Below are 25283 nucleotides of genomic sequence, written 5' to 3' on the forward strand. Positions count from 1 at the left end.
AGCTGGCTTCATATTAGGGCTTCCAGCTTGAAATACTTTCATCCCCAGGGGTGTACAGCTGACATACTTCTAACTGGAGCCATCTGAAGAGAATCAAGAGAGAAATGTCTCAGTCTGGTAAAACTTGAGTTACTCTAAATCTGTGGTCACTTTTCAAATAACTAGGCTTGAATGATTATATCAGGAATACAGACAAGTCATCACAGCTGGGAAATGGGCAGATGAGCAAGATGACTTGTTTGTCTTAACTCTCAGTGTTATCTTTAAAATATGTCAGTATTTAAATATATCACTCAACTTGTTACATTGGTGAGGATTCAGAATGAGGTCTGTGAAGTGAATAAAGTTACAGTAAATCAGGCTAAGAACAGAAGCAGAGGTTTGGGCATTCAAAACACAGACCATAAACACACAGTTTTGATTGTTTCTTTCTCTCTGCCTTTAATCTCACAGGGACAAAAAGAAGCTGGGAGGATGAATGAATGTCAGATGCAAAGGAAATCTCTGAGCTTTCAATTTCCTATTATAAACCAGGACTAGAATAGTAAAAAGCAGCAGAGGTCAGAAATGAGATAGAGTGAAAAAAAAGCAGCATTCACCCTCTTACTCCAGGGATAATGGTTTCAATCTGCTGTGTATGAAAAGAGACACTGGGAGAGAAAATCCAGAAAGAGCAGAATGTTTTACAGGGCAAAAGAGGAATACTGTTAATTGTAGTAGACCTATGTATGGTTTGCTCTGAGGTTTTGTAGCTGTAATTCTGCCATCCTACACCGCAGTCTTGTACCTAAACCACAGAGTGAGTGCCCAGGCCATGTTTTGCCATCTGGGAAGAGTCAGAAGATGAAGAACAATCCTGGAGCCATCCAGAAGCCAAGACTTCTGTCTCCATACCCAAGAAGGGCAGATGTTTGGTTTCTGTTAGATTAAGCTTTTGGCTGGAGATTAAGCTTTGCTGAGGGTTAGCTGCTGATCCTAACTGGATAGCTTGCCTTTTTATCTGCCAAAAGTGCCTAGAGTAACACACTGGCTCTTTTTGTACAGTCTGTCAACAATCAAAATAAACACATAATATCAAAACTATGTATTTTAAACAAAATTTTAAAAATAAATAGATTGGTATGGACAGGAATTCTCACAGTCTTTCCTCTTCGCTGCTAATTTCCTCTGCTTAAAAGTGCCTCCATTCCTCCTTCAGCTTGTTCAAAACTTGAAGAAAAAAGGAAATTGCTGACACCAATTCAGCCTTGAAAGTGAGGATACTGAGGGAATCCAAGAAGAGCAAGACTTTCTTCTTATACACCAAGGAGGGAGACTGATGACTTGGTAAAATGAAATTTATCATCTACATGCCACCTCAGAAACATTTCCTAACATTTTTAATTTCTGGCACCATTAACCTCTGTGCGTGAGGGTGGGGGGAACATAGTGGTGCAGTTCATGTTTTTAGGCCAGCTGCACTGCAAAGCCATACTGATGCTCCATATGTCTCTGCAGGTTTTGGAAGCACGTGCTAAAACCAGTTCCTTTCTCTTATGAAGATTTCAGCACTTGAGGTAAATCCTGGCTTCTTTGGTTAATATCCTTTACTTACTAAAACATGGAAATTTGAAGCAGCTTTGTCTGAGGCAGGATTTAGTAATAAGTGAGGTCCGTGTTCCCCTTGGTTCTTATCCAATATTACTGATTTCACCATTCAGTAAGCATAAAACATTCCCTGTCTAATTTAGTAGCATTTTACACAGAGCCTGCAAGCATGAGACACAGAATAACAAAGAAATTAGTCTAGACTAAGGACACCACCTTTTCCTTTCTTTCAGGAAGCAGTTGTAGGAAGGCCCATATCTGTGCTGGTGCACGTTTTTCTCTTGCAAGCCGCTGGGCTGCACAGGCACTCCTTGTTGGGAGTGTCCAGCTCCAGCATCTGCCAGAACCTGGCTGAGTAGCACTTGCCTGTGCTGGGCCAGGGTGGTCCTGGAGGCTACTGAGCACCCTGGCTATGAGCAGGCATGCTGGAGTGGCTTAATCTGCATTTGGGTTGTACTGATACTTAACATGTATTTCAAGACTGGATTTTAGAGGGGCTGGTGTCAAGGTTTGGATTGCTAAATCTCATGTAATTTCTTATTCTAGGAGGGCTTGCTCAGTCTTAATCCTTCAATATACAGAGCAGATGAATTAACAGTCATGAAGGTTTGGGAATAGGAAGAGGGAACTTTTTTGTAAAACTTCATTAAAACATATCTGTCTTGTCAGTGTGTACAGTAAAAACTCCATGAGGGCTTTCATTGCATCTTTGGACATAATTGTCTCCCTTGCATGGTCTTCTGAGCTGTTCAAGTAATGATTTCCTTGGCCAAGATATCTGCATTTCAAAAACACCATACTGTGACAAAGTGCCCATTTCTGCCTGCCTTTACAGAAGCAGACAGTTTACCCACACACAAATAACCTTTTAGGAGTTCAATGAGTAACTGCTGCTCCTCTGCTCAGGCTCAGCCCCCATAATTGGGCTGCAAGGAGGAGCAGGAATAGGGATATTTGATCAATGCTATTGTTATAATAAAAACTATCCCTGATAGAGCTGTAGGTAAAATATCTCTTGGGAGCAGCATTTCTTGCTGACTCCATATAGAAGGCTTGGCAGAATGCCACATGCTTTTCAGATATTTTTTGCTGGTAACAGAAAATTCCTCCTGCAGGGCTGTAGAGCCTGCCCCCTAAAGCCCATGACCCTGAGTGTGTAATCTCCCTGGAGACCCAATGCACATGAAGAAATATAATCTTCTTGAAGCATCTGCTGTCTGTGTTAAAATCTGATTGGGATGCAACTGTCAAATCTCCACTCACTCATTGCAGAATCCTATACAGGGCAATAAAAATGCAATCTATCTCTATTGCTTTAAGAAGGGATATTTTGTTGTGGCTGCAGCCTGAGAGATTTCTGTATCCAACAGACATTTCTCATGGTTTTGTGTCCCAGGAAGGTAATAGCACACAACAGATGGGAAATGGAGCCATTCTGCGAGGTCACGGTCATGGTATCACGTGCAAATCCTTTGCCTGCTGGGGACCTCGTGGCACAAGGGCTGTGCTGGGGAAGCCAGGAAGAGCTTTCCTGCCTGCACAGTGACATTGGCAAGCAGGTCTGGGAGGACAGTCTTGGCAAATGGATCAGTCTGACAGATCAGCTTTCCTGCTGGGCCTGAAAGGGAAGGAGAGATGTTTCTTTTCATAGAAGACACAGAGAAAAGGGGTGTCTCCTGTTTTTTAGATTTCTTTGTATATTTTTCTGAGCCAGTTGAGGACTTGGTCTCTGCTCTGAATACATAGGTGTAGGGAGCAGAAAAGAGTGCTTTAAATGCAGAACTAGCAGGGAAAGAACAATCAATATGGCTTGCCAATGTTACTCAGATCTGCTCGTTTCAGTTTTCTGTATTCCTTTTCAACACTGTAAACTCATCTCCTTGACATCTGCCCTGCCCTTTCTCTCAGTCTGGGTCTTCCCTTCCCCCACTTCTCTCTTTAACACTGGTGTCCTCATTTCCCCTTTTGTACATATGACCCTTTCACTATGCAGGGATTAGTATCTCACTCACAAATATGTGAAATAGATACGCAGATGATTTAATTTGCTGGGTTTTGTAGGGCTAGTGAGATAGACTGGCATGGGGAGAAGGGTATGTTCTAGCAGGTCAGCTGAAGAAAACATCTTGAGTACAGGATGAATAATGTGAAACACCAGCACCAGTCCAGGAGGGACATCTCAAGGGGCAGGGACAAGGTAGTAAAACATAAAGGCTAGGCAAATATGGAAAAGCAGAAGACAAAATCAAAGATGCCTCTCTTTCTCCCATTTGTTATGTATCTTCCAGGGAGCAAGGACAAAAGTGAGGTACATGAGAAAAAAAATGGGACCAGAAATCCACCCTGATTGCAGTGGTTCAAGTTGTTGGTAACTCATTCAGGAAGAAATGCCAGAGGAGCCAAGAATAATGCCGGTCTAGTGAGATGGTGGCAAGCTAGGAGGGAGGGAGAGGTCTGGGATATGAGAAGGAGATGGCAGCAAAAGTTGTGTAACTGGATGGGGGTGCCCAGCTTGGGGACACAGCTGATCTGAACAGGGATTCCTGAGGAGGGGGAGAGTGGCCATAAGGAAGGGACAACAAAGAGCTGAAGATAACAATGCTGTAAAGTCCTGGCCAAAAACAAATTGTCAAATGGCAAGGATTAAGTCACCAGATCCAAAACAGGAAATAAAGATGAACACTACAGTCTAACAGGCAATAAGACCTTGCCAGGAGGCAGGTAGTGAGGCACAGAGGAAGGACAGGATGGGCAATGGAAGATAAAGCACAGAAATAAGGTTTAATGAACCATACATGACAGCAGTCAAGGACAGGCTTACTGCTGGCTTTGCCAGCAGCCATAAGGTTGCAGGCAGCCTTGCTGGGACAGTGTAACACCACAAGCTTCATGCTGGGTGCATGCCCAGAGATCAGTGGCCAGGACAACTGCAGCCTATGCTGCTGTTTGGAGATGTTTGTGCTCCTTTCAGCAGTCACAAAGCCCCACCACAAGCACACTGCTGGGGGCCATGCTACCCTTACTGTGAGATCAAAGGACAGCTGGGCTTTGTCATCACACTTGTCAACCAAAGTATCATTATCATTATCGTGCTAACTCAAATCAGCCCCTGCTGCAGAGCCAATTCACCATCCAGTGACATTAAAAGCTGTTTTGCTAGTGAATCTGGCTACCAGCATCTGGCTAAGGTAGACACCTGTGTGTCACCTGAAGAGGAGTTGCAGAGGGGAGGCCCCTAGTGTGCTACAAGTCATGCTCCACTCTGGTGTTGCTGGCATGTCCAAATCATTATCAGGGATTTGCCTTCCTGTGTGGCAGACAGGGCTGGATGGAAAGGGAAAACAAAGGTACCTCTTGGACATTTCAGTCAAGCTCTTTCATTGGTGAAACAGAGGTGGAACATGTTTACTCTTATCCTTGAAAATTTCAAGAAACTTTTTTCGATGCTTACTCCCTCTGATCACTTACAGATCTGGTTAGGGGCATGCTTTCATCAATGTGACAACAAAAACACAAGACCTGGCCTGGACAATTTGCAATGTCAAGATCCAGTGACAGAGACTGGAGACAGCAGACAGATCCAGTGGCCAAAAGATGGTTTGGTTGATGCCTTACCTGAGAAAGAGGAGGCTTTGACTTAGCAGGGTGCACACTGCTCTCCTGAGCAATAATAGAGTGCATACAGACTGGAAGCCAAATCCTATCAAAGGAACCAGAACATCCCCAAATGATAACTCCCCTTTTTTTAAATATGAAGCAGGACAGTATGGTATGTTTGCCTTAATTTGATTTAAACACCATATGTAACACATGTTTGAAAAACCTAGGCCTAACTTCCCTCTGTGAGCTGACTGCTCATTGATTAGAGCCTTTCATCCCCTGACACATCTAACTGAAGCCATACCAAAGCACACAAACACGCAGCTTGCAAGAAGGTCAAGAACATTCAACTTAGATCTTAACCTTTTTGATATGTATTTGGGCTTTATTTTGGATATTCTCTGGATTTCATCTGCTCAAGAAAGTGGCAGTGAGTGGGCAGCTGAACGGGGGATGGCTCTTCTTTGCTGGTAGAAGTTACAATGCAGCATGTATGCCATCAGCTATGTTTGTGCATCTAAACATACTCATTATGTATATACACATTTATGTGAAGGATGAGGTGAACTTATGTATTAGTGTACATACACTGAAACTCAAAGAGATTGACCAGAGCAGCTTTTTGCTGAATTTAGCCTTGAAAGCCTATTGTGTACCATTGTGTGGAAGGTAGAGCAAACACACTGAACAGTAATTGCATACTTCCTGTTGTACTTGTGCCTGCAACTGCAACACTTGTGGGCTTCAATGCAAGGTACAGCTCATCAGCAAGTAATTAACACAGCATTTTTGTTCAACTGCCAAAGGTGGGGTTCAGACTTGTAGTAGGGAGGCTTGAGTACCTGTCACTGCAGCATGGGCTTGCAGTGGAGATAAAGCATGGAAAAGGACAGGATACCCCAAAGGAGAAAGGAGCAGCAGGAAGGGCTGTGGTATCAGATGAGTGGTCTGACAACAGAAACAGCATCACAGATAAGCTCTGCAGTAACTGCAACACAAGCTGATAGAGCAGATGGTCACCTCAATTTAGCCTTTAACATAGCTTGTTGCCCCTAGCAATATTTACCCAAAAGTACTCTACTGATGGAGACGGGATTATGTAGCAGACAGAGGGAATCAGTCCTATTTTATACAAGATATAGGGCTGCCTGTCAGCTCTGACAGTCCCTTCACGTGCTGGCTTTGACTTGGGCAGACAGAGCAAGGTCATGAAATACATAACCATTTCTGGGACAGCTTCACATGGTGGAAACCAGGTAGCACTTTCCCAGTTTCCCAACTTTGTTGACACGTTTTTGACTCACTCCACAAAACTGCAAACTTGGTTAAGAGGTTAAGATGTTAAACTCCCTTTTCTCTTTCTGAAATGACCTTTTGGGAACTGTCAAGACATGTTCATCAGCTCTTGATCAGTGGTATTTTGGGTTAATTCTGACTCACTTCAGTAATTCTTCAGAAGCAAGAATTATTTCATTAGTTTGTGAAAAGCACTTCAACGATCCTTCAGTGAAATGTGAAAATATTATTATCCTCATTCTCAAAATACTAAGGTAAAGAACCACACTGAAATAGCAATACAGAAATGTTGCAAAGGTGATTAACTACAGTGGAAAGCAACATTCTTCACTGGAAAGTGTCCCATATTTGAAAGGCCAGACATATCTAAGCATATGCATGTCTCACCTATTTAATAAATGTCTTAACTGCACATTTATGTATTTTTATTAAAGAGAAAATTGCTTGTATTTCCTTCTCTTTCTTCTGCATTATAGCATTAAGGCAGGACTGAATGCCAAACAACAGTATAAACAAATAGCATCACCAGATACTTAAATGTCTTTAGCTCCTAAATTGACTAAAGCATAAATACAAACTGACGTCAAACATTTGGGATTACCATTTAAAAATTGCTATTTTCTGAGACACTAATGAAGGCCATTCATAGCAGAAAATTCAGTGCCTACAATAGGAGGAGTGAGTGCCCAGACTCCAGAGTAAGGAGCCAAATAAATGGTCTGCATCTCTTAGAATAAAAAACCTGCCAATTTGCTTTTGACCTATGAGAAGTGCCAGATACAGAGAGTATGAAGAGATTGTTTCAACCTAACTCTTGAAGATTTAGGAGTGTCACCACCAGTCCTTGCTCTGTCACCATTATCAGCAGTGTTTTTATCACCCCCTCTGCTCATCACAGTCCTGGTATGGTGGAAGCCCAGGATGCCCATCCTGGACGTGCACAGCACACCCCATGCAATGCAGAGTGTAGTTGTGTGATGATACTGACCTGCTCCAGAACTGTAAAAAGTTACCTTCCACATTTGGTCTTCAGGGTCTCCATTAAACAGCTGAAATCTCAAACAAATAATAGCACAAGTAAGACAGGAAGCAGTGATGAAGCCTATATAGGATCTCTGTCTTTCTCCCTCTTAAGTATGGAATTAAGAGTACATTTTCTAAGGCAAAATGAAGTCCTGAGTAGGCATTGGTACTGTTTCAGGTCCTGAAGTGGTATAGCCACATGGCAGCACACTGAGGAGTGTCTATTCTGCTGCTCAGGATGATTAACTCAGCAGGATGGAGCACAGCACTATGTGGCTTTTAGGACCTATTTGGCTTAATGAGCATTAGCTTGCACATCCCAAGATGATGTATTTTTCCACAAAGTTGTAAGTTGGGAATCACCTAGACAGAGGACTGGAGATTTTGAACACTCCTAGTTTAAAGTTCAAGCAATCATACACTTTGGTGAAAGCAAACATTTTCGTTTCTACAATTAGTGAAGATTTCAGGGGGAATAAACAGCTTTGTATTTGAAGATGTGATGCCTTTGGTCACAAACTAACCAGTGCATTCCCAACAAAACAGCACCTTTTCCTTCTGCATCTGTGCTAGTTGCCCAGGGGCCAAAAGCAGAATAGGTACAGGGACACCACCTGCTTCTGTAACTTCCCCTCTTGTTCACAAAGCAGTTTGACCAGTGGTAAAATCCTTAATGAGCAAACCATTGCCATCCTAGAAGATGTAAGCTACTCCACATGCTACAAATTCACCAGGAGGTCTGCTGAAGCCTTGCTTGTGATGAGCCTGAAGTCCAGAGCCTTACAGTTCTTTAACAATCAAAGTTCTCATGCCCAAGTGGAGACAGACCTGTTTTAGCATAAAACCTTGAGTGCTGCCAAGGCCCCTGAGCAGCTGCAGAGCTTGCTCCATTCTCTGGGACAGAAGGTGGAAGGAAATGTCCCTTTCCCAGCAGCTGGCTCAGGACTCACCAGGAGGAGTAAGGTAAGACAGGATCAAAGGGAGGCAATTTGCCAAACAAGGACAATGCTGTTTCTGTTCTCACTAGCTCTGTGACCCACAGTGGTCTTTAGGTGCCAAAGCAGCTGGGTAAGATGACACACATTACTGATAGCTTCTGGTTTGGTAAGGGCCATATGAGAAGAAAAATTTCCTTCTACAAAAGGGGATGGACCACAGAGGGATTTGGTAGCTGCCAATGTGCAGGAAAGAAGGGTAAGAGAATATTCTCCCCCTCAGGTGGTTCAGCTGCATTTTGCAGGCAGAAATGAAGGAAGAGCTCAAGTCTGCAAGCCTGCCCCTTGAATACAAAGCATATTGCATGTATTCAGGGCCTAGGATAAACTAAAATAGAAAAACATTTGTTTCAGTTCACATCTTGGTTGTGGCTCATGTTTTGTTTACAGAAAGGGCAGAAGTTTCCATGAGAGAAAAAATTTCCTTTCTTTCTCTGCAGCTTTTGGAAAACCAGTCAGCAGCAGAGCAATGCTACTAAACTCAGGACTTCAGTCACCTGCTTCCTAATTCTCAAAGCAGCTAAAGCCCTGCAGTCTTTTTTTACCTTTCACAGTCACAGGACTAGTCAAGCAAAATCCTGATTGGATTATTCTTCTTTAATTATAAAATGCACTCAGACCAAAGGCACAATAGTACCTGGTACATATGTACACATTTCTCTCAATTAGAACACAGAAGACCAAAATGCCATCTGGTCCTGCTGTAGACCAAACATTCCCCTCTGGCAAGATCTTTGGAGTATGAACAGATACCACAGTAATGCTTGAACTGCCTCTTGTGTGACCAACACCAGACTCTGTATTTATTTATCAGATGTTTTGAGATCCTTTAGAGTGGACTGTACATAAGATAAGAAAGAGAACAGAAGCAAAACTGGAACCTTGGGGAGTCCATATCCCACCACCCCCTGGAAAAGAAAGGCAGAGATCAGGGTCACTTTCTCTTTGCTGCAGTTAGGACAAGATAGATAAATCACAAGGTTTTTTTATTGCTGGTGAACTCAAAACAGGCAACTTTAATCTACTGAGGAAGATACACATACAAACAAATGTTAGGCCTTGTGCGTTTTTTTTCTTCTTAATTTAAATGTCTCTTCAACTTCAGTCCAGCTCCCCAGCTCTCACTGAGCTGCCACTGAGGTCTTGGTAACGTGCTCTGGGCAGTTCTGAAAGATGTTACAAGAAGCATCACATGTGTTAAAAAGGGAGATTTTGCAGAAAAGACAAAGCTCTGACAGCAGCCATGTTGCTCAGAAAGGAGAAGTCTGGCTAATCCTGCTGCATTAGGTATGTGGTATTATACATAATTAAATTATTTAAGAATTTGCCAGGTCCTTTTCTGTTTCTGGTGTGCAAGCTGCAAGTAAAGTGCACTTCTGGGTATAATAACCACTCTATGAAGATGCAATAGCTGGGCAGTACACGTCAGACACAGTGGAAAGCAGACTAAAACAGCTGTTTCAATGAAACAGGCAATAAGAATAATGCCCTAGGATACTAGATGCTGCTGGGAAACCCTTCCATATTTTGAGCAGTTAAATATTACATCACTCAGCAAAACACAAAGAAGTGTCATTTATATGGGACCTTCTTAAGTACAGACAATAACAGACACGACTGCTATTGCACCCCAGGTTAGCTCTGTGAGGGCAGCCAGTCCTCCACACCACATCACTAACTCCTTTTAACCTTTCCAAAGAGTTTTGTAACAGCTAAGGAGAAAGCAGGGATCCTAAGGATCTTTTGGTAAAGCTGAGGGTTGTACATGATGTGGGGGTGGTGTAGGAGGCAGCACAACACTACATTTAAGCTATGCTGTGAGAGGACAACCCAGCTTTAGACACTGCATTTGATGACTGTGACATAACCAGGGCCTAAATAGTGGGATCCCAACTCTCATCTGCACCTTGCAATTCTGTTCTGCTCCAGTAGACCTCATGTACATTATCCCACACACAAAGCTCTTTTTTTTTCCTCCATGTACAGTTTCAGGTGACTGCTTTGCCTGGGTCTATACTCCTGAGACCAACAAGGCTGATAAACTACATACTGTTCCTCTGATTTCATAACACTGGCAACACAGCATCAGAAGAACTATCTGTTCAGTGTTTGTTCTCTTTTAATTTAGTGAACTATAAAAAGGGAACTCTAAATACCCACCTAAGTATTCTCAGTGATTTGGGATACATTGCATACCCAGGGCAAATTTGATTAACCCCTTGTCACCACTGTTTTCACGTGTCCACTGCCAGCAATGGATGCCATGTGAAAAGGGGAAGGAATAAATAATTGCTCTCTATAGAATACAAAAAAGTATCAACACTGCCCTGAGCAGAACCAAGAAGCAACTCTACACACAGGGATGGCTGTGCCAGGGCAAGGAGCAGGTTCATAGCTGAGCACCCCCTACCAGAGACAAGGGACATACACAGAAATGGCCCAACTATTTCTAAAATAAGAGTGGAATCCTACAACAGATTTGCATTTCAAGCCAAATTATCCCTGGTACAGCTCTGCTGACTGTGGTGGAAGAACAAGAAAAATTAATCTGGCCTTATGGGACAACTCTGGCAAACCTTCTCCATAAATCAGTTCAAGAGTGAGACATTTGACAGCTGGAAGCTCCATGTTTCTTGCTAACTTCAAAGGCCAAGACTTGACAGAGTGAATTACAAACTTGTGGCTGCCACCACCAAACAGCTTGCCTGCATTACAACTGTCCTTGTTCTCCATAAGTATTCCCAATAGGTTAAATTTCAAACTGTCCCTGGTGCAGGTAGGTCTACAGTGAAGCCACAGCAGTCCCTCCTGTTCCACCTCTGTACTGCTGCTTTCACACCCTAACTCAAAGCCTCATTCAGGCAGAGTAGGAAGAAGTGCATGCTTTCAGAGAGGGCGTTTTGTTTTTTGCTTTTGTTTTTTTTTTTTTCTTGTAAATGTATCAGGCAACATGATATATCTCTTGCTGCCTCCAATTACTGTCATGACAATATGCTTGTGGTTATTTAAAGCAGAATTTGAGAAGAAAAAGCAAATCCATTTGATACACTGAGCAGAACACTGGACAGAACTAAGCCAAGGCCTCTCAGTGCTGAAGGAACATGGCAGTCAGTGCCAGAGGACCAAATCCTGGGTTAGCCACATGAAGGTTTTGACCTTCAAATGGGCTGCAGCTGGACTAAGTCATCAACATCACCAGAAACAGAGGAATCCCTGGATAGGAAGGCAGAAAAGTCTTGTGAGCTATATAGTCTCTACAAGGTTTGCACGTCTGAGATGGGAGCTGGAATCTGCAGCAAGATTTGCTTTGGGGGGACAATGGAGATGGGAAGACTTGCACTATTTCTTGCACCTTTTGCCAAGATTGAGATAGCACAGATTATGGTAAAATTCACTTGGCAAAAAAAGGGCTTTATTAGGAAAAAAAAAAGAAAAAAGAAGAAGAAAAAAAAGAAGAAGAAAAAAAAAAGAAGAAAAAGAAAAAATTTCTAGTGAGTATCAGGAGTATCAGGACTCAGATTTCAAAAAGTACAAGATCTGTATAAATTCAGCAAGATGTCCAGCACCAGATTATTTCATGGTGCAACAAAGAACCTGGGGAGAGGCCAACGGGACCTGGTGAGGGGAACACCATCTACCTCCCCAGCAGACTGCCAGTCTTAGGTACTTCTCAACAGCAGATGGATTTTGCTTGTTCCTGCAGCATCTCAGGTCCCACGGGAGGTATTGGTTGCAAGCAAGCACCTGAATATTGCCTAATGGAGTAAGCCAATCACTAACTCAGCTGGCGTGTCCATGCCCATCCACTGATTAGGTGGGGTTTTTTGGATGCATTTCTGCTGTAGCATTTCTTTTTTCTTCTTTCTTCACTTTAAAGTGTAAGCAAAAGGACTGCTTTCATCAGTAATAAGTTAAAATCAGAAACAACCTAGCTAACAAGTAACTGATATTGGTCCTTGGAGCCCAAAGAGTAAAATCCATAGAAAATCTATTGGTTCCGTTTTTTTCTGGTATATCCCATGCACACCCCCATTAGAAAAATGGGGTTTATGAATCTAATACAGCAAGGAGCAGTACCTCAGAGCCAGAGCTGACTGTCCATGGTAGAGGTCTGGGCTCTCTCAGACTGCTAAGTATGGCTCTAAGTCACAGCTCAATCCGTCTTCACGTGGCCGTTGGCCAAGGCAACGGGCGCGCTGGGGGCCCCGGGCTCGGCGGTCTCATCAAACCGCAAGCGCAGCGTGTTTCTGATCACCAGCTGCTCCATGATGAAAGAAGCACAAAACCAGGGGATGGCATACTCCAGGGTGATCAGGCCCATGAAGTCAAAATCAAACTGGGAATAGTCCCATGGACAGGCATTGAACTGGCGCAGGATGAGGCCAGTGGTGAACTCCCAGAGGTATGTCCACAGTGTGTAAATGAAGCAGCGCACTAAAATGTTACACTTGTCTTTGAGATACAGATACATCTTCTCCACAATGAGGATGGAGGTGCCATAGATGAATAGTGCCCACACACTGGTAACACCTGGGAACTTCCAGTTGAAGTTGACCACAAACTCCCAGGCAGCTGTGAACATCACCTCACAGAAATAGCCGTGGATGGCGTAGAGGTACCATCGTGAGAAAGCGGTCAGAGGTTCTGCCGCAGCCATTCTTCTGCACTCACCCCAGCAGTGCTCTGAAAGGAAGAGGGAAAGAGAGGGAGAGAGGAGTCAACGAGGATGTCACAAGTCCTTATCCCCCAGACGGCAACACACAACCCTGGAACAAAGGATAAATCTGAGAAAGAAGTGACTCTCATTTTCACCACTGCAGATTTTAAGTCCTGGGGAAAGGCGGCACCTTACAGGGCTCCATGACTCAGGATGGGCTGAACAACATACACTGCTCTGCCTGAAAAATGGAAAGCCACTGGTACTACACTGGTGATAAAGAGGGAGTTGATAAGTACAAGGGCTTTGCCAGGAGCAAGGTTGCCAAAGAATTTACTGTTTGCAAGTCAGCAGAAAAATACAGTCATACCACAAGGAGCATGCATCACCTGTTAGCTATTTTCAAGAAACAGCACTATGCCTTACTTTTCTGATTCTACTATGGAATAGATTAGTTGAACACAGCATTGTAAAACTGGGCCTTTCCAGCTGTTGCCTACAATCTCTATACACAAAGTGTTTACTTTAGTCTAAAACTGAACTTTGATGAGAACAACAACAAGGGAGCTGGAGGAAAAAATTCAGAAATTTTACACTTACAGACACCATATCTTGCACTTATTATTCAGCTGAACTTTTATTTTGCCCATTGAAGAACTCATCCATTGTATGGCTAGCATTTGTAAAATAATTTCCTTACGGTCTCAGACTTCCTGATACCAAGTTAAAAAGCACATGAGAGCCACTGAAATCCATTCAGATTTGGCTTCAGGACAGCAAAGCATAAAGGAGGAGAATAAAAAGGAACAGCTAAGCCTAGAGAGGAGTAGTTAGTCACGATAAATAGAATATGAGAACAAACTCTAATTGTATATACAGGAAGAAATTGGTGAAGAGTTTTTGAAAAGGCACAATTTGCTTATCACTGAGCTGTTCCAGCACAATTAGCTTTTACACTTTCTGTAGAGATTTACAAGTCTGCCATGTTACAGTCAATGACACAAGGTGATTATAAGCATAATTTTACTGAAGCCTTGAAGATTTACACCACAAGGTAAATTTGACCTCTTTCTTTCTTAAAACTTACTCTTTCAAGTTGAGTTTCTCTGGACTCTTTACCAAGTACATTTAACTTCCTCTGCACTTGTCAGTTCTGTGGCACAATGTGCTAGGCAGAGGACCACACTGACTTTATGTACAGTCATTCCATGCCATCTGGAAAGAGGCTGTTCCTGCCCTGCCCTGTAAACACAGTGACTCTGAAAAAAGTATTAACATGCAACTGACATTCTGATAGGAGATAAGAGAAACTTCTATGAGGAAAAACAGAACTATAATAATAAACATGAAGAATATATGCACAGGGAAATACTGAAAGTGAAAAGGACAGAGCTTTATCCATGATCCATTCACACTTCTCTTAACCAGACGCACAAACACCCAAAGCCTTGACAATTCATATGACTTGGGTGCTTGAACAAAGACATATTTTCTAATGGCAGAATCCATTTCACACAGGACACTGAGAAAGGTCAACAGCACACAGTGAGCTTGTAGGTGAAAGAATAAAGAATCACTGAAGATTGCCTCATGTCTCCTAACAATTCAGTCCCAAGAAATTCTGTAAAACAGCAGAGGAGGTGGCACATGAGAAATATGCAGGAGGTGTATATCCACACAGTTCATAAGAAGCTGATGCATAAGGGCACTGCAAACCAAGGAGAGTCTGTCAATATAATGTTACTTGGTTAGTTTGCCAACACAGTTGATAAGCTTAGGACTCTGAATCCTCATATCATTACTCCATTCTGACATAATATCAAGAATAAATTAAAAAATCAGAGGTATGGAAGTAAGGGAAAAGCACTAAGAAGGTGTCATGATTTAAACCCAGCTAGTAACTGTGCCAGACAGCCACTTGCTGACTGCTCTTCAGAGGATGGGAAGAGGAATTGGGGTGGGGGGGGGGGGGCAGAGGGGAGAGAAAGTAAAACTCATGGGTTAAGATGAATTTAATAATTTAAACAAAGTAAAATTTAGTAATAATGTAATTAGCTCAGTTGGTTAGAGCATAATGCTAATAATGCCAAGGTTGTGGGTTTGATCCCAGTATGAGCCACTCATGAGTTGGACTTGATCCTTCTGGATCCCTTCCAACTCAGAACATTCTGTGATGTTTCTGTAATATGTAATGTCATTATCCAGAGAAGAAAATGATTGTAAAGATTTTACTAAGTTGACAAGGGATTGTATGGTTTTCCTCTCTTTTCTATAAGCCTAACTTTTTCACTTGTAATCCTTAGTCCTTGCACTTCTCTCTACAGCTTTACATGAAAGGTGTTTGAACTGTTAGCCGGGAGCACCCTTGTAATTTTGCAGATCTATTCATAAAGTTGGATCAAATGCACAGAGGGTCCTTCTCTCTCCCCCTCCATTTTCATTCCAAGGATCCCCTCACCAATTATTTTTGGCTCCCTACAAAAGTCAAAGACTCATAGAAACATATCCAACAGGCCACCTCCTGCTCTACCCCCCATTCTTTCCTCTGTGCAATGAAGATTTCTCTTTCCTGGTTCTATATGACAAACTTAATAAAAATCTATTTACTTTCTGCTTCTTTTTTACTGTTTGCAAATATTTAGTCACTACACTAGAAATTTAATAACTGAATCTAGATCAGGTTTTGGACATCTACAATACAAGTTAACCCATTGCAAAGACCACTGTTGAGTTCTTTTGAATCACATGGCTTTCACCACAACTGCAAAGAGACAGACATCAATGCACTGGCATTATCTCAGTATTTACCTTCTTTACTGCTGTGTCTCCAGTGGGCCCAACCTCGATGGAAACTTCCTTCTTACAATATGCCTGCAAGAGTCCTCACAGACTTCCTACTGATTAGGAGCATCTGAAGACAGGGCACATGCCAGTCTGTGGTAGCCCAAACATAACTGGTTCCACTGTCCAAGGCACTAAGCAAATCCACAAATCACAGCTCCTCTTGTAAATGTAAAATATTTCATCCAAAATACAACAGAAAGTACATATTAAGACAGAAAAGGAATAGAGAATTCATTTAGAGGGGCTATCACAAGCCACAGCACATCACTGCACAAGCTGGGAATGTACAAAGTAATGGTTACAAGTCACTTGAGCATTTACAGAATAATTAAAACTGAAGCTTTTCCCAAGCATCTCATTTCCCAGCCACACCAAATTATTTGGTGTCTGGTAAGCAATACTACACAAGAAAGTCTCAAGATGGACACAAAGGAGAAGTGTTGTTTTATTAGGCAGCAATTCATGATAAAAGAATCAAGCTGAAAAGCATGACATTAGTGTGAGAAGCATCCAAACACAAGGCCAAGACTGGATTCAGTAAGAAATGCAGATTTGTGAAAAGCCTTAAGTAGATAATTGAACTTGGTGATGCAAAACTTTTAATGGAATGACAGTAATACTGACCAAAAGACTCTGAACATATGGGAGGCTATTCAGTCTCCTTAGGAAAACAAGTAACATTAATCACTGAGGCACTTACAATGGGATGGGCAGCAGCTTCCTGAAAATCAGAAACACAGCTGCCAGCTCTGCAATTGTCTCAGCAGAGAGCAAACAATGCATGGAGACTGCTCATGGATGACCATGCTTGCACTGAGGCTGCTCACACTGTGCTGTTATGGGGAAAATAGGGAGCTTCTAAATTCAAAGTTTTGAAAATGCTTTACATCACAGCAAATTCTATTTCATGCATTTCAAACAGAAATAGTTCCTCCAATACAAAGTTATTAGGAAGCCTGAGCTCGGCCAGCACAAAATTTTTCCTTCTTTATCTACTAGGAGATTCTTTTCCAGCTTGCTGAGAAAACAAAAAAAGGCAAGTCTGTGGAAACCACACATGGATCTCCAAGGAACACTCAGTCCTTTCCCTGACTGCCCTGCCTGTGTGCATAACTGCTGGCTACAAAGGGGCCAGGAGCCCACTCCACCGACAGGAAACAAGCACAGACCTTACAGGGGAAAGTATATGAAGGACTGAGTTTCTCTACAGAAATCTGGTTGCAGCAAGTTCACTTGTGTAAGGACACAAAGCTGGGAGGAGTGGATGATACTCCTTAGTGCTGTGAAACCTTCAGAAGGATCTTGACAGGTTGGAGAGATGAGCAGAGAATTGCCTGAAATTCCAGACAAATTCAGGGTCCTGCACCTGAGGAAGAGTCCATGCAAGGGCAAAAGGCAATGGGAAAAAACTGATGCAGAAAGTTCCACCTGAATATGAGGAAGAATTTCTTTTCTCTGTGGGTGATCAAGCACTGGACATTACTGCCCAGCGAGGCTGAGGAGTCTCCCTCACTGGAGATATTCAAGAACTGTCTGGATGCTATTCTGTGCCATGTGCTCTAGAATAGCCCTGCTTGAGCAGGGAGTTTGGACCAGATGATCACTGTGGTCTCTCCCAAACTGACCCATTCTGTGATCAGGGCAGAACTTTGACTTAGGGCTGCAAAAAAGCACCAAGATTACACTTTAATATTTTATAATTTCAGCTCTGAAATGGATATTAATAATCCCCTAGGTTGAGGTAAGATACAGATAAAAGTGATGCACCAGGCCACATAAGGAGAAAGGACTTACAGACTGCCCCACTTCATGTGAGACCCCTGTGTGCAAGAGGAACACTTCCATACTCACATTTGGTTTTGCAGGTGATGCGCCTCGGCAAGCAAGAGGGAAATGATCAGAAGATGGACTGATGGTAGACAAAGAAATAATGGTAGATTTGTCTCACACAAGCACTGCAGGGGAGACCTCAGTGGATGTTGTATTCATCCCTGATTAAGTTCTTGAGCACTACCTGGCTGACTTTTTTTTCAAAGCTCTCCTTTGCAGTGGCTTTCTGCCCATTTCCTCACTACCAAGCCAAACTGTGCTTTAAAAAAGGCTCTTACAGATTGTCTTTATCCCTTTTAATCCAACAGAGTTATTTAGATGCCCTGGATGATTGTAATGAGACTTCCTCAAGAAACTCTGAACTAACTCTGAAGTGCTAATAAGAGAAAAACACAAACAAAAACCTCCATGAGACAATTCCCCTAATGAATTCTGAGTCTATGAATTCTGTCAGCTAATTGATCCACCGCAGGTGAACTTGAAATGCTGCAGCATGTTTCATACTCATAGTGCCCAGTTATTTCTGCAAGTTAAGAAGTTACAGCACAGTATTATCTTATAAATTCATATGTACTAATATTTAGTTCTATAACATTCATATTCATTTTTCTAAGAAATGCCCTAGGGATCCATAAGCCTATGTTATATATCATAATTACTCTTAAATTTGAAAAAGTGCAAAGGAGACCATACACAGTGGGATACTTTAGTCTCTCAAACCACAGGACTGTGAGTAGTGGACCAAGCTGAAGTAAAGGGTACTTTCTTCTCCCTGCCCATGAGCTGCAAAAGTCCTCCTTCCTCAGATCCTTATTACCCAAACAGTACTTATATAAAAATAACTGTTTCTTGTTACTTTCATTGGCGTCTTTCTTCAGACTGGAAGAATCAGACATACATCTGCTTTTCTGCTTTAGCAAGGATTACAGTAGATACGAGAACATGTTGGTGAAAATTGATATGCATTTTTGGGCAATACCTGTTTAAGTGTAATTCTTCTTATTTTGCATTTTCCCTGTGAGTAAACACCTAACAAGCCTACCTTTGCAAACATGGACAACATTCAATGAATATGCTGCAAATCTGGCTTCAGCATTTTCACAGAGATCTCACACACCATTAGAAAGGTTTACAGAACACTACATGTATACAGAACACTAGGTACTAGATTTGGCCCCAAGACATTATTTCATCAGTGTTTAAAGATTTATACAGTAAAGTCTTAGTGGTGTTTATGTGCTGAAGTCATAACTCCGAGGAGATATTCATCCTTCAGGTAACTGAGAGCCTCAATTAACTGTGGCTCAGAAAATAGGATTTCAACTGTACTGAAGTGTGGAAGAGCTCCAGCAGATCGATTAATCAAGCCCTGCAATTAAGCTAAAAGCATGCCACAGACATCTCCAAATACAGACTCTCAGTGCTTTCAGGAAGGATCTGGAGCCCTTGGATTTTGGTCAGTTCTGAGTCATCTGTTTTTGCTGCTTCTTTGTCTGGACTCTGGTCCATCAGGATGCATATTGTCTCCCTTCTACATACCATGGGATAAGAAAGCAGAGTCTATTTCTTATCTGCGTTTTCCCTCATTTTTGTTTCTAGCTCATTTCCCATAGAAGGCACATCATTTCTCTGCCACTCCTTGTTTTCTTGTTCCCTTGGCCAGTGCACTGTGTACCTGCTGGCAGCCTCTGATCCCTGTCTATCTTTCAAATCTGGTCCAAAGAGAATTGGGATACAGTAAAAAAGAATGACGACAAAAGGAGATTAAATTAATCCAATTACCAGACTAACCCAAAGGGAAGGGGAAGTGTAGCTCTTAGCAGTAATGCCTGTGTGTGGGCTGCCCAGAAGGCACCATTTCACAATGGAAAGGAGAAAGGTAGGGTTTTCTAGGGAAGGAGTAGAGGGAGGTTGGCTTATCAGAGAACAAAGAGAAAATATGATGACATTGTTTAAAGAAGAGCTTTCTGACTAAGGTGATCTCATGGCAGTAGAAGTGCAGAAAGTGGAGAATTTCCATGTCCTGCCGCACACGTAGCAGGAAATGTTCCCTTATCTGAACACACCTTAGCCCACAGTGACCACTCCAACTTGGGAACAGATTAAGGCAGTAACTCTTTACTTACAGTGACCAAGAGGAATGTTTCTTTTGTACCTGACAGAAGTTAAGACCTCTCAGAGTCATGCAAATAGCAGACTTGAAAGACACCATGAAAAATGACTGAATCCAAACTTGACATCTACAAGTATTGAGCCCAAATCTCCCCTGCCTCTCCTTCAGATAAGGTCATGTTCTTCTCCAAGCCTGTTGCTATTCTCTTGTGTCTTACCTGCTGCCTTCCCTGTTTGGCAAAGCTGCCCTGAGTTCCAAACATTTGCTGATACCATAGTTCTCAAAACAAGCAAATGTCCAGCAAGAGCCCAAGTGCCCCTGATGTGGCTCCAATACAAAACAGAGACTTGGAAGCCAGGACTGTCCTTTAGGAGCAGGCAAAGTTTCCCATTAACACTGAGGAGGAGGGAGCCAGAATTTTGGAAGATCTGTCCCCAAGGAAATGGCATGTCCAGGGGGCACAATCTGCTCTGAGAATCTGTATCAGCCATCCTTCAGTTTTGGGTGCTTAGCTGCTGGATTCACCATTATCTTAACCTGGACAGTTGACTTCTTTCTCTGCAGTGAGAGCAGACCAGAGTTCCTAGAAGCCAGTTTTCAAAAAGTGGCACAGGTTCACACACCATGACTTCAGGCCTAGGTCCGAGCACTTATAGTTTCCTGATGGGCAACTGCCTGACTCAAAAGCTTCTGTGAGCTGGCCCCCTTCACATCAAACCATGCATTCAAGTACAGTGGCAATCAAAATTTATGTGTATTTTCAAAAGCTTGAGCTTAACACTGAAGGATGCCTGACATTCAAACAAAATAATGCACATCATGCCTTACCAGCAACCCAAACCAGAGTGACGAATGGAGGGAGAAAATTTGTCCTTAAACACAAGAGTTTACAAGATTTTATCCTTTCCACTGTCACTACACAGCCAACACATGTAAAGAACAGACAACATTATGGCAAGACATCACGTGTCACCCATCTTATGTGATTTCTTACAGCTTTTTGGAAATTCAGACAGTTCATTTTTGAAAAGGTGGGAGTTATTTCTTTACAGCAAATGCCTCATCTTTCCAAAGCAAATTGGAAAGCAAATAAACCATTCTGCTTCAACCTACAATAAAAAACTGGTCCACTCACAAAGGTCAGTATCAGCAACAAATAAATATGCTTAGCCCAGCACTTCTGAACAATCTACAGAAATATGCTGGAATCAAGATGAAATGGATGAAAGCCAGATTTGGGGGGAAAAAAAGACAAAAAAGTTCAAACATTTTTCACATTGAAAATTAAGCTTGGCAGAGAAAAATACTACTATCAAGCTGTCAAAGTATCTAAAATCCTAGCTTGCTAACATACTGACACAATCCAAATCACTTAAATCTGTATCATTGACAGATTCAAAGTAGTCTCTCCTCATTTGCTACAGGTAAAGGCCAAAGCATCATGTTGTAAAAATGATGCTTCTCGTAAAAAGATGCTTCTTTCATGAAAATTCTTCTTGCATACACACAGCTATAAGGAATTGTTTCTCCTTTTATTACTCTTCAGTGGAGCACAAGCCATTAAAAATTCCCAGAATTCAACTGATAGTTGGTAGCTGGATAGTTTAAATACCTCCAGTTTTAAACACCTGCAGCTACAGTCACTCTTCATCTAGAAGGAACAGAACTGCTGCAGTTCATGAAGAAACATAACATCTTAGCTAAAGCTGAGTTAGGTTTAAAACCTGCAAGCAGAAGGTACTGCATAAAGTCAGATGAAACAGGAGGGAGCATACTTTTAAGCACCTTCAGGTTCATAGCCCAAGATTGTCATATGAAGAGTGTCCTTCTCTCTTTCCCCTTTTGGAAATCTCTTGGTGGCAGTTCTACATAAAATAATTTTTCCTTCTCAGTATACAATTTTTTCCTTCCTAACATTAAACTATTTCTGAGACATCAAAGAGATATCAAAGGTCTCCCAAGTGCCATCTGCTACTCACTAGGCTCTGACTTCTCAAGTTTCCTCCTAGCAACCCTAGTATAAAATCTGAGCAGTCTCAGAGTACTAAATTATCATTTTTCACCAAAGAAATCCTTGTGGAGCCTCCAAGATTATCTCATCTACCTCACCTTATTTCACACAGGGATCAGAGGTAGAACCATCCTGAAAAGGAAGGGTAGATAGAAAAGAATATCCAAAATTCTGCTGAGCACCTCATCATGTTGAGCAAGATCCTCAAGTAGACAACCATGTCAACAACTGGGAAAGGCAGCTCCTCTAAGCAGTCTTCCAGAGTTTTTCCCACTAGTGCCTACCAATTACCATACCATGGGTATTAATCATGCTGTCACTGGTTTGCAAAGTATGTAACCAGCAGTGGAAATATATTGTATGCACAAATAAATCAGTGATGAGTTTTGTACTTTATTGTTCAGATTTATTTCAATTCAGCGTCACTTAGGTAAATTTGTCTTCATAGAATTGTCAAATTTCTCTGTTCTGAATAACAAGTCAACAAAACCTTGGGTTTTAGGGCCTAGTTCCTATACAGCAGGCATACCCCCCCCCCCAACTGTGTTGGGTACTTCTATTCCTATTTAAATCTTTGCAAAAGAAGGCTGACATTTTTAGCACTGTTATTTTCCAAAGGTATCAGGAAGCTTAGCATTCAAGTTATAAAGACACCATCTTCATGTTTTATGCACACCTGTCATTTTTTCTCTTTTGTAAACCTGAAGCATGAGACTCACCACAAACCTTTAATGTTTAGGTATTTATTACTCTCCTTCAAGTCATTCATTTGATTATATGTTGTGTATCCCAAGAAGGAAGCACAGGAGCTTTCCCACAGGAAAACGTGATTGAAACTCAATCTTCTGAAAAGTGGCAAGCTGTACACTCAGGAGCTCTTTAAAAAAAAAAAAGGAATAACTCAACTTCTGTGCCCAATGCAGAACTGGTATTTTATTTCTCCCTGCCATTCAAGGAAGCTCTTATCTTTTCAGCCATCAATTTCTTCACTCAGAATTAGTCCATAAGCTTTTGCTGTTGCATCCTACAGCTTCCTCCTTTTCCAGTAAGTCAACTTATGAAGGTACTGCTCCACTAGTGTTTCCCAGCACTATTCTTCCAAGTGAGACGTGCTCCCAGCTGCAGCAAAATGCACTCCAGCTCATGAGATGGGGAGCTGGGTCATAAGGATGTCTCGTGTCTCCTCAGACTAGACCTGATGCCACCTTGGTTCTTTTCCTACTGTTTCTGAGTTTCTTATTACCTCTCCCTCAAATCATAGAACACTGGACTGTTCTCTAGTTTGGACTGGACCACAGGTATCTGTTTTAATGAAGGCAAATCAACCTGCTAAGTCTACACAAATTTGAATTCTATCTACAGCTGTATAGATATATAAAGATACAGAGATGCCTTCATATATTGTCCTATTTTATTTGCTGATTTGTCCACTTTTCCCCCTCTCCTTGAAGGGGATGGACTATTTTCCTTATAACTGCCTGTTCTGATGTGTTCATATTTGTGCTGAGGTGAGCTTTTGCAAACACTGCAAACACTACTATCGGATTTATCGTCCCTTCAACCTGCCAATCATTTATCACAGCTTCACAGAGTGTGCTCACTTCAGCCTTTACAGAGCCCCTCTGAAAATAGATCCATTTAATATTATGTTTATACCCTTCTTCCACATTTCCTTTTGTGTCTGCAGTGTCCCCAAATGACAGAGTCCTACTGAACAGTCTCCCCAATAAAACCAACAGATTCATTGCTCCAAAACTGGCAAGAATTTTCAAAATTTGTCTGTATTTGTCAGTTAACCTAAGTGTAACACTTTGGGTTCCCTAAGACAGAAAAGTCTGTATGTATGTGCACAAGGCTTCTTCAGAATATTCTAAATGTCTGGAGTCCAGGAATTTACTTTTCGTAGTACAACAAGCCCAGATCATGAAATAAAGCAATACCATAGCTTCAGACTGCTTTACAGATCTATCAGTTTATGGTTGAGACCCAACTCACATTCACCCCTTTTCTGAGGTCTAATCTACACATTCAGCCTTCTGAAAAATTCTAAACCATCTCTTGTGAATAGCAGCTAACATGCATCTGCCATCATGCTAATACCACCTACTTCTAAATACCTGAAAAAGGAATTAAGTTTCCACCTTAGAAAAGAAAATCCTTAAGAACTGCTAACTCTAATCCTAAACTCAGCAAGGATGTAAAAATACTACTCACCTCTTCACTCAACTGTCAGTCTGCACAGAAGACATTTTCCACCCTCAGCTGCAGAAAGATGGTACAGTTGCAAAAGGTCAAAGCACAATGATAACAGGGGACTTGAATTTGAGTCCACACACATAGTTATTGCAGTAGAAGACAGTGCAATTTTCTTGCTTTTGTATTTGTATTCATTCTTTTACATGCTCCAAAAAAGAAAATGTTCCAAAACACACACAGCTCTTTCCTCATGCATATTCATTTAATTCCCAGTGACTGACAAAACACAGGCACTAATTGGCCAAGATCCTTGGCCATCCCAGAAGAGAGGCAAGATAACAACGTATTCTTTTACTTGCCTCTGGAAGATGCTCTTTCCAGAATAGATAACTCATGATGATGCATAATGTAGAAAGTTCATGTTCTCACTCTAAGAGCTTCTCTTTCCTTTACAAAAGCACTGATGTTTCTCTGGACAATCCAGACAGTACCTTTCACTGACACTGAATTCCATTTAGAAAAGTATTTGTAATGCTCATGCAGATGCCTGAGGAACACGTGGAGACACAAGCGTGAAGAAGGAGTTGGTGGCCCAGTGTCTCCATCCAGCTGGGGGTGTGATGTGCACAATCTTTCCCATTGCAGGCTCCACAAGAAAATGCTCATGCCAGAAGAATTAGGTACTGCAGATCTAGACTATGTTTTCAGTGACTTTGATCTTAGTACTTTGGTCAGATCAGAGACAGAAACATGACACTCAACTTCAAGCTTCAAGCCCAAAGATGGCCTGAGTGTCTCTAATTTACCTTCCACCTCCCTCTCAATATCAGCTGACTCAGTAAAACCTATCACCTCTCCTTAGAAAAGGGAATATTGAGCTAAACAGACTTCACCTGGTTTCCAGAAGAGGCTTATTTTAAAGTCTCATGGCAGCCTAGTAGCTGACTGCTGTGAAACAGAGGACACCCTCAGCTGAAAGTGGAAGAGCCATTTACACCAGACAGGAGCATGTAAGGGGAAATGGTAAGACCACAACTTCCCAGCCATGAGGTTCAGTTTGTTCTTAACACCTCCTATACTTAGTTTCTCTCTTTGCAAAGTACTGAGCTTCTACCAATCTCTGTCAGCTTG

General features: G+C 41.9%; 1 protein-coding gene across 3 annotated transcripts in view; it reads right to left on the minus strand.

Annotated features, from left to right (window-relative positions):
- Positions 1-11412: 11412 nt before the first annotated feature.
- Positions 11413-25283, minus strand: part of TMEM229B (transmembrane protein 229B) — a 30905-nt gene continuing 17034 nt past the window's right edge. For all 3 annotated transcript variants that reach the window (XM_079309699.1, XM_079309700.1, XM_079309701.1), the window contains one exon: positions 11413-13184. In XM_079309699.1, the coding sequence (XP_079165825.1) occupies positions 12655-13158 (504 nt within the window). In that variant the 5' untranslated portion in view covers positions 13159-13184 and the 3' untranslated portion in view covers positions 11413-12654. The remainder of the gene's footprint in view (positions 13185-25283) is intronic.

This window comes from Erithacus rubecula, assembly GCF_903797595.1.
Source record: "Erithacus rubecula genome assembly, chromosome: 6".
Lineage (NCBI taxonomy): Eukaryota > Metazoa > Chordata > Aves > Passeriformes > Muscicapidae > Erithacus > Erithacus rubecula.